Raw genomic sequence first — 10,176 nt, 5'->3', positions numbered from 1 at the left:
TGAAGTGATCATTTAACTGACTATTCAGTCTCGACTCTCTCTCTCTCTCTCTCTCTCTCTGTCTCTCTGTCTGTCTCTCTCTGTCTGTCTCTCTCTGTCTGTCTGTCTCTGTCTCTGTGTCTTCAGTGTGTGTGTGTGTGTGTGTGTGTGTGTCTAATATCCATGTATGTATGATATATTTGTTTGCCCTCCACCTTCTTTGAGATAGGGCCTCATGCTGTTCGCCTCAGAATATAGGCCAGGCTAGTTAGCCACAAATCTCCAGGGATTCTTTTGTTTCTCCCTCCCAGCTTGTTTTGACATTCCTGGGATTCCAGACAACTGCTACCAGAACAAGCTTTATATTAGGAATCTAAACTCAGGGAAGAAATTCAGGGAAGAAACTGTTCCTGAGCCATCAGGCAGATTTTTAAGGAAGGTCTCTAAACAAAAGTACTATAAGTACTCAACAGACTTTGATTATTATATATGTGAAACATGAAATTTAATCAAAAACTATTTTTTTTCACAAAAACCCCATATTTATTTTGCTTTGCAAAGCAACATATACTCCCTTAGACATCAACTGAGTATGGGATCATCAATGATTTAAGGTTTGTTGTTATTGTTGCACTAAGGCATTGGTTCTCAACTTAGTGGTTCGTAAATTCATGATTGCTTTGGGGATGTTGAAAGACCCTTTCACAGTAGTCATATATCAGATATCCTGCATATCAAATACTTACATTATTATTCACAGCAGTAGCAAAATTGCAGTTATGAAGTAGTAAGAAAAATAATTTTATGGTTAAGGGTCACCACAACATGGGGAACTGTATTAAAGGATAACAGCATTAGAAAGACTGAGAGCTACTGCATTAAGTGTTAAAAAGAAGACAATTGTGGAAGCTATTACCATGGTTTATTCCAGAAAACAAAATGAAACAAAACCAACAAATTAAACAAAACATTCTTTTTCCTTTTTAAATCTACTATGATCTACTATCAGTGTTCTCTCTTCCATTTTCTGAGCATTTAGGCTGTACAATGAGAATTGATTATCTGGGAGATAGGCACAAGACTCTGCAGAATTCTCACATTTCAACGATTCAATTAGGTTCTTATACCACACTTGCAAAGAAAAACTATTCAGGAACTATTTAAAGTATTCCTGGAGAAGAAGCAATAATCTCAGGTTGCCTACGTGAGTACACCTGGTTAACTCACAAACCATCAATCTACACTTCTACACCGTGGGATTCACGGCACATTTGATGTTTGGGGGTGTTTATAATTTCATGTTTATTACATGATCAGATGATGCTTTCAATTAAAATTTGGGTTAAGAAAATTATACGTACAGTATTTGAATCACCAATACTGCTGAGTAAAGCCAGTGAATTAAGCAATATACAAAACAGGAATACCAAATAGGCTGGGGAGATTGAGTTTATCTTTGGAGATTCCAGCTGTTTTGTGAAAAAGGTTTAAGAGCAGGGTGGGTGGTGGAACTAGATGATTCCTGTCAAGTCTGCCTTGCTGTTTGCGTTAGGGGTGATAAGAATTAATTGGCCAGACCTCAAGGCTCTTTGCTTCCTTCTGGGTCAAAGGTAAACAGCAAAGCAAAAATGCTAGAAAAACTAAATAATTAGATCAAGGTAACAGAACAGCTTTCATTAAACTGATTTCTGTTTGGTATCTTGTCAATGGTAACATTAAAGAAGATCTTAGTTTCTTTTAATGTGGACCTTCACCTTTTCCTTTACCAAAACTGAAATAAAAGAACAGTAACACAAAAATACTTTATTCTACAACAAAACAAAACAAAACAAAACAAAACAAAACAAAACAACAATAACAAAACCCTACTAGTATCTCTATAATTTACTAGAGTTTAATAGACACTAAGGAAATCAAATGACCCGAGGAAATGTGTGGGTAAAGCACTTAGAACACAGCAGTGAGGCCAGGAGTTGAGATTCTGGCAGCCCCCAAACTGCCAAACAGGGTTAGTTGCCAGCCTTCACCGGCACCTAGAATCACCTAGGGATTCCAGGACAATCAGATTAGCTGAATCTGGAAGCTTAGTTCCCAGGAATAGACCCTCAATATGTAAGGAGAATTAAATTACTAAGAAGTGCAACTGCAAACATCAGCTATCATGTTCCTGTTTGCATACACATGCAAAAACAATGACCAAAATGATATTGAATGGTTATATTCAAATGCCTCTTCAAATCTCTGTAGGTAGTAAAAGTTGCTCTAAATAATATTTTTTACCTGAAAAAAACTGTTATTTTTCCTCTAAAATTTTGTATATTTCTCCATATTAAAAAGTCCTGTAAATCAGAGCATCCTCCTCCTCCTGATTTGTTTCTCCACTGTCTGGTACCCACATAACCAACCCCCATCCCATCTCACTAAACCTCTCTCTTTCAGAAAGCTTCTCCTACTCAACAGACTTCACCATTTTCCATGTCTGTTCTCCTACTAGTGATTTCCTTCAGGCTGTTCAGAATTTTACTATGGCTTCTTCTTCATATTTAACATCTGCAGTTTGTGTTTATGCATGTGTCTCTTTTTTAGATTTTAAGTTCCTATAAGAACACAGCATGAATTTCACATTATCTATGACGATATCCCCAGACTCAATTAAGGCTTCCCGTTATGCAATCAGTCAACATTCATAATATAAGGATATAGAATATGGCCACATTGAGATAATTAGAGGATGAAGTGATACAGTCTTTCATCTGAGACAAACACAACAGAAATAGAAATAAAACAATATTTTTTGGCTCATGCAAGAGCCTCTGCCAGATGGGGCACAGCTGATAGACCCTAAATCCCAGATAAGGTCCATGTACAGAACTGTGACTACTTTTTGATTCATAGGTAGACATTTGTCTTCAGATTTTCTACTCTGAGGTTGGTGCTTGTTTGGGTAGTGGGTGTAACTGTGTCCCGGGGTCAGAGAGAGACATATTTAGCTTCCGGGTTGCCATGTACTTTAACTGCTTTCCTCAGAGGCTACTTCACTCACCTGGTGATGGTAAGAGCCTCTTCTTACCCAGTCTCCGTGGGGCGTTATAGAGACTGTTTTTCTACTGAGCCTTTGTCTTCAACATGACCCACATGAAGTAGTGTCCATCCAATTGAGATCCTCTCTCTTCCTCACTACTCAGTCCTGTGTTTTCCAGGCTCCACCCATGTCTCCCTCTCGGCTTCCTGAGAGGCTCTCTGGCTGCCCATATTCTTCCTATGCTGCCGATCCCTCTACGTGTCAATGAAAACAACAGCAATCACCATATGTCTCAAGTCTTTTTTATGCCTTTCCATCTTCTTCCTACCCCAACTTCCTGTTCTTCCTCTTTCTCTCCTGCCTTTCATTTTGTCTAAAATGGCTAACCTCTTCTCACCCCAAAAATGTCCTCCTCCTACATTCTGCTTGTCATTTCTTGAGTGGCTACTATCTCTGTGGTATTTATTGGCAGTGCTGAGCAATTACCCTTACCCAGACTGTCTATCTTCAAGGGCTGGGACCTGTGTGTCCTACGAAGGATGCAGCATGACTCTTGAACTGTCAAAGTTACATCCTCACTTTACAGAGATATGAAAAAGTATGTAGAATACAGGCCATCAGTGAACAGACTAGACATTAACATGTTTAGAAGAAAAATGAGATGTTCTGCATAGACTGTACTAAGTAGGTTTTGAAGAGCCAGCCTTGGAATCCCCTGGCTTTGAGCAACTATTTCTATGGAAACAGACATTCTAAGTTCCAAGCAACACATACACATATGAACTTGCTACCTTAAGGCTCCATGGGGCATCAGCTGGCACTGGGGTTAGGAGGCAGCCTCCACTCTGGCTTGCCTTTCTGAGAGTTGAGTGAGTTTCACACAAAGGTGTGAGGGGCAGGCCAAGCATCCACCCAAACCAGCACCAACCAGCCAGTGATCCACCAGATGTTCTCTGCCAGCGTGGCCTCCCTGAGCATAAACCATGCTGATCACTGTGTACTGTGTGCGTAGGGACCTCACAGAGGTAACCTTTTCCCTCCAGGTCAACCCCGACTTTGAGCTCTCAAATTTCAGAGTCCTCTGTGAGCTTGAGTCTGGAGTGCCTGCTGAGGAGGCCCAGATCGTTTACATGGAACAGCTCCTCACCGATGACCATTGCTCCCTGGGCTCTTATGGACTCAAAGATGGTGACATGGTTGTACTACTCCAGAAGGATAACGTGGGACCTCGGACTCCAGGAAGGACTCCAAACCATCCTTGCGCAGATTTCACTGCGTCTGGGTCGGCCGTGCCTGGAACATCAAGTTCCCGACACCCGCATCAGCATCAGCACCATTATCACCATCATCAACGTATACCATCAACACAGCAAGCCCACGGATTGGCCTCTGGAGAGAATATGGCCTTTGCTCAGGAACTTGACAGCCCTGCCCTGATTCGAAGCATGCTGCTTTCCAACCCCCATGATCTGTCCCTGTTGAAGGAACGGAATCCTGCTTTGGCTGAAGCTCTGCTTAGTGGGAACCTTGAGACATTTTCTCAGGTCCTGATGGAGCAGCAGAGAGAAAGGGCCTTGAGAGAGCAAGAGATGTTTCGTCTTTACTCTGCTAACCCATTTGATCAGGAAACGCAGGCTAGAATAGAAGAAGAAATCCGACAACAGAATATTGAAGAAAATATGAACATAGCTATGGAAGAGGCTCCTGAGAGTTTTGGACAAGTCGCTATGCTCTATATTAACTGCAAAGTAAATGGGCATCCTTTAAAGGCTTTTGTTGACTCCGGTGCCCAGATGACTATCATGAGCCAAGCTTGTGCTGAGAGATGTAATATTATGAGACTGGTAGACCGACGGTGGGCTGGGGTTGCTAAGGGAGTAGGCACACAGAGGATTATGGGCCGCGTTCATCTGGCTCAGATTCAGATTGAAGGTGATTTCTTACAGTGTTCTTTCTCTATACTTGAAGAGCAGCCCATGGATATCCTTCTAGGGCTTGATATGCTCAGGAGACACCAGTGTTCCATCGACCTAAAGAAAAATGTGCTGGTGATTGGCACTTCCGGCTCACAGACTCCCTTCCTTCCTGAAGGAGAGTTGCCCTTGTGTGCTAAACTGTTGAGTGGGTCTGTACAAGAAGAGTCTTCAGACAGGGAAGTAGCAGGTAATATCAAACATCCTGTCAAGGGTCCTGAACGTAAAAAGCATTGAAGGAGGTCATACATAAGCCACTGCCACAAGAAAGCAAGTCTCAGGTTTCAGGAAATTATAAGACATGAGCTCACTGGTAAAGTCATCATTAAAAACAATTTAGCAACCAACACTGGCCTTGTGACTGAGTTCACAGATGGGTGACTGTGTAAGACATCAGCGATTCATCAGAGTATGTATGTGGGCCCAGTTCTTCACTCAGATCACTGAACCCTATCCAGGGGACAGTGTGGAGCTTCAAGTTGGCTTCCCAACAATCTAGGAGAAAGAAAACAAGTCTACCCTGTCAGATTATAGGGTGGCATTTCCAAGCCAAGGGCTATTTTGCCCAAGTCCCTAGAAAAGAAGCCATTCTTTAAGACTAAAAAGACACGTAAACAAAATGTTTTCACATAAGCAATAGCAATGGTTTTGTATTATGCCCCGAACCCCGTGTTTGTCTGTCTGTGTGTGTGTGTCCCCCAACACAGGGCAGAGGTTGAGAAATTTGGATGTCTTTTTAAATCTCTTTCCACCTTAGCTTTTGAGACATATTCTCTCACAGAACCTGGAACCTTCCCAGTGTTGCTATAGTATAGTTAGCTACCAATGTAATCCATCTTTTTCACATGAGTGATCGAGATGAAACCTAAGTCCTTGTGTTCCTGCAAAAGGTATTTTAGTAACTGAGCCATATCATCAGCATCTCCTGTAACTCCTCTACATACCTTTTAGAGACAGGGTCTCATGTTTCTCAACCTGGCTTCAGACTTGAGATATGGCTAAAGATGTCCTTGTATTTCTGATTCTGCTGCTTCCACATATGGAGAGAGTGCTGGGAGTGCAAGCTGGGCCATGACACCAAATTTGGTGATACTGGACAGCAAACAAAGGCCTTTGTGCATGGTAGACAAGCATTCCACCAAATAAGTTATACCCTAGCTCAAATTACTTTCATACTCAAAGATCTGTCTGTGTTCACATTCGTTTTCTTAAGGAAGGGTGTGAGCAGTGCTGTGGAGTCTACTTCCTTCTTGGGTTCAATACTACTCATAAAGGCCTGCTTGGGAGTAACATGTTCATCAATATTACACCACATTTTATCTATCCCTAGATTCCCCTAAGGTCCTGCCTATAAAGTCTGCCTCCACACTTTGATATCCCCAGCATATCCTTCTCCTTATTTTTAAAGAAAATACAATTGTAAGACAAACAATGACCTTGACTTTTTCATCTTGATTCTAGAAGTTCTTGGTCTGTATGGTGATGGGCTTGGAAGGTGAGTGTGAGCCATAGTCCAGGCCTCTGATATCTATTTCCAGATTTCAGTTAGGCTATCTTGAATATATGTGCCGAGGCCTTTCAGATCTTGACTCCTCTGAGAAAGCTTTCTTTCAGATTAATGCTGGGAAGCAGAATCTCTTTGACTTAGTTCTAGCCTAAAATACCTGAGACAGTGTGATTAAGAGGGATATTAGAGGGCTGCAGAGGAGGATCTCTGGCCAGAGTGCTCTTTGCTCTTCCAGGTGATCCAGCTCAGATCCCACAGCCAGTGGAGGGTGGTTCACAACTAACTGCAACTCCGGCTCCTGGGGATCCAGTGCTCCCTTCTGTACTCTGCATTTACTCACTCACACACACATAGATCCACACAGAGACACATGTTGATACACAGTACTCTTTAAATTAATAATATTGGTGTTATATAAACCATTCACAGCCTAGAAATGATGCCCTGAGCTCACCTCACTGTCACTTAAACAAATAATCTACTTTAGGGTTACACTTATCCTCATTGAATTGCTTTATAGGCAGGGCTGCCTTATAGCCAGAACCAATGATCTGAAGACTTCCTAATAGTTATAAGAAAAAAAACCCTTCCCTAATAATCACATTTCACTTTCTTTGGTTTGACTCTTGGTGATACTGATATTTTCTTTCTAAACACAAGCTTACCTCTAGTGTTCTCAAGCCCACTTTTCTAATATTACCTGCATCTGTATCAAGTGTTATACAGCAGAACGGTTAAAAGTTCCATAGACAGATGCCCTTTTGATCTTTGCTCCTAATAAGTACTCAACACAAACTGCAATTACAAATAGAAGACAATTAGGTCCAAAGAGATGACTCAGTGTTTAAAGGTGCTTACCACCAAGTCTAGCTTCTTGAATTTCATTCTTGGGAACTACATGGTAGGAGATACCTCACCTCTATAGCTGTGATCTGAAATCCTCACCTGAGTTCTAGTATGAACTATCCCCACCAGGAGGTTATTTTTTAAAAAATGGCAAGGAAAAATAAGTAATAAATAAATAAGATAAAATTTATAAATAAACAATACACCTATAAAAAAACATGGATTCCCTTAGTGACTAAAAATATTGAATACCCATATCATCATTTCCAGACTCAATCTTAAGATCACTTTTGTCAAACATACTAGATTTATAATGCCACACGGGATCAATTTTAATATCAAATGACTTATCTAGTCTATAAAAGTCATTCCAAAAATCACGGAATCTTTAAGGTAAAAGGCACCTTACATTCCAATGAGGCTTCATTCACTCTCTCTTCTCAAGATACATCCATCCAGGGCAGTTATTGATCGAAAATATTTGCTTCATAGTTTTCAATAAATTGTTCCCCATGTTTCGTCTGCTAAGTATACATTTAAACTTTCTGGCATGAGGTAATCTTTCTTATATATGAAATCAGTGATTTCCTAATTAGTATTTTTTATCAGTTTTAACAGATTTTTGAAGTGTTTGTCACAAGACAAATTTGCATGCTTCTAAAATTTTCATACTTCTTTGGATATGGTCCAAGTTTTTAAAATACAATTTAAGTAAATGGGTAAATTAAAATAGTTTTTTTGAATTGATAGAAATGACCTAAGAGAAAGTCCATACAATTAATTAATCAGCTGATAATTTTCATGATTGATTTTTTTTTGTGATTTCATGTTATATTAGAAATCTGAAAGTATTTGAAAACTTGGTCCTGGGATTTAAAATCGTTATATAATCCTGTATAACATATGAAAGTGAACCAATTAATTAAACTTAAATGCACACACTTACAGAAAAATGCAAGATCTTTTATTTATTTATTTTTTTAGAATGGGCACTACACAAGGTATTTTGCATAATATAATGATTATTAATCCTCAGGCTAAAATACCAAAATAAGTTTCAGAAACCTTACCTTGTGTATAGAGAATTTCAAACTTAGAATTTTTCAAAGCATTCAAACATACAATACCAGCATTTAAAAATATTTCCTTTTCTGTGATTCATTTACACAATGGAATACTATTGAGGACATTATGAACTTTACAGACAAATGGAATGAACTAGAAAATATAATCCTGAGTGAGGTAACCCAGATCCAAAAGGACATGCATGATATGTATTCACTGATAAGATTAGCCTAAGAGTACAGAATACCTATTATACAACCCATAGAAATAAAACAAGCAGAAAGGCCCAAATGAGGGTGATTCAATCCCACTTAGAAAGGGGAAGAAAATAATCACAGGAGATGGAGGAGGGAGGTATGGCATGGGGGGACGGGAACAGGATCAGGTATGGTGGAAAGAAGCCCAGAGGGCCAGGAGAATGAATGCAAAAATGCAGCCTCTGGGGGTAGAAGGTGGGAGGACCCTCTAGAAAGTAGCAGAGACCCAGGAAGTGAGAGACTCTCAGGACTCAATGAGGGTGACATTAGCCAAAATGCCCAACATTGGGATGGAGGAACTCTAAGAGTCCACCTCCAGTAGGTAGACAGGGCCTCGAGTGGAGGGACTGAGTTACTAATCCACAGTCAACATTTCTGACCCAGAATTGTTCCTGTCTAAAACAACTTCAGGGACAAAAATGGAAAAGAGACTGAAGCTTGTTGGCTGTCCAAAGACTGGAACAACTGCAGATCCATCTCATAGTGGGTGTGCGTGCACCAAAGCTTAACACTATAACTGATGCTATGGTGTGCTTACAGATGGGAGCCTGACATGGCTGTTCTCAGAGAAGCCCTACCAGCAGCTGACTGTTACAGAAGCAAATACTTACACCTGGCCACTGAATCTAATTCAGGGACCCCTATGGTTGAATTAGGGGAAGGATTGAAGAAGCTGAAAGGGACAGCGACCCCATAGGAAGACCAGCAATCTCAACGAACCTGGACCCCAGGGAACTTTCAGAGACTGACCCACAAACCAGACAGCATATCTGGGCTGGTCTAAGGGTACCAGCCCCCTCACTCCAGACATATATAGCAGAGGACTGCCTGGTTTGACCTCAGTGGGAGAAGATACACCTTATCCTCAAGAGTCCTGAGGCTCCAGGGAAGGGGGAGTCCTGGTAGGGAGGAGCACCCTTTTGGAAACAAGGGGGAGGAGAAATGGAATTAGGAACTGTGGGAAGGGAGACTAGAAGGGGGTAATGTCTGGAATATAAATAAATAAAATAATCAAAAATATTTCATTTTTGCAGCATCCTCAAACTTACATTATGTTTCATTTACTCACGTGCACACACGTGCACACACACATATCTTTACACGTTTATTGAACTGAAATTAAAAAAAAGCACTTCTTAGAAAGAGTTCACAGTTTTATTCTTTCCTAGTCTACTATTTGTAAAATATTATATTTTATACTTTTATTAGATATTTTCTACATTTCAAATGCTATCCGCAAAGCCCCCTATACCTTCCCCCACCCTGATCTCCAACCCACCCACTCTTGTTTCCTGGCCTTGGCTTTTCCCTGTACTGGGGCATATGATCTTCACAAGACAAAGGGCCTCTCCTCCCATTGATGGCTGACTAGGCCTTCCTCTGCTATACATGCAACTAGAGACACAGGTCTGTGGGGGTACTGGTTAGTTCGTATTGTTGTTCCTCCTATAGGGTTGCAGACCCCTTTAGCTCCTTGGGTACTTTCTCTAGCTCCTCCATTGGGGGCCCTGTGTTCCATCCAATAGA

General features: G+C 40.8%; 2 protein-coding genes across 3 annotated transcripts in view; one reads left to right on the top strand and one right to left on the bottom strand.

The window, feature by feature from the left end:
* Pdgfd (platelet derived growth factor D) overlaps positions 1-10,176 on the bottom strand; it is a 214,468-nt gene that overhangs the window by 102,626 nt on the left and 101,666 nt on the right. The window lies entirely within an intron of this gene.
* On the top strand, positions 3,811-5,313 carry Ddi1 (DNA damage inducible 1 homolog 1). The gene has a single exon (XM_021207207.1). The coding sequence runs from the start codon at positions 3,985-3,987 to the stop codon at positions 5,209-5,211; it is 1,227 nt and encodes a 408-aa protein (XP_021062866.1). The 5' UTR covers positions 3,811-3,984; the 3' UTR covers positions 5,212-5,313.

Source organism: Mus pahari, chromosome 10 (genome assembly GCF_900095145.1).
Source record: "Mus pahari chromosome 10, PAHARI_EIJ_v1.1, whole genome shotgun sequence".
NCBI classification, from domain to species: Eukaryota; Metazoa; Chordata; class Mammalia; order Rodentia; family Muridae; genus Mus; species Mus pahari.
Note: the sequence above shows the minus strand (reverse complement) of the source record. Positions and strands in the feature narration are given on the sequence as shown.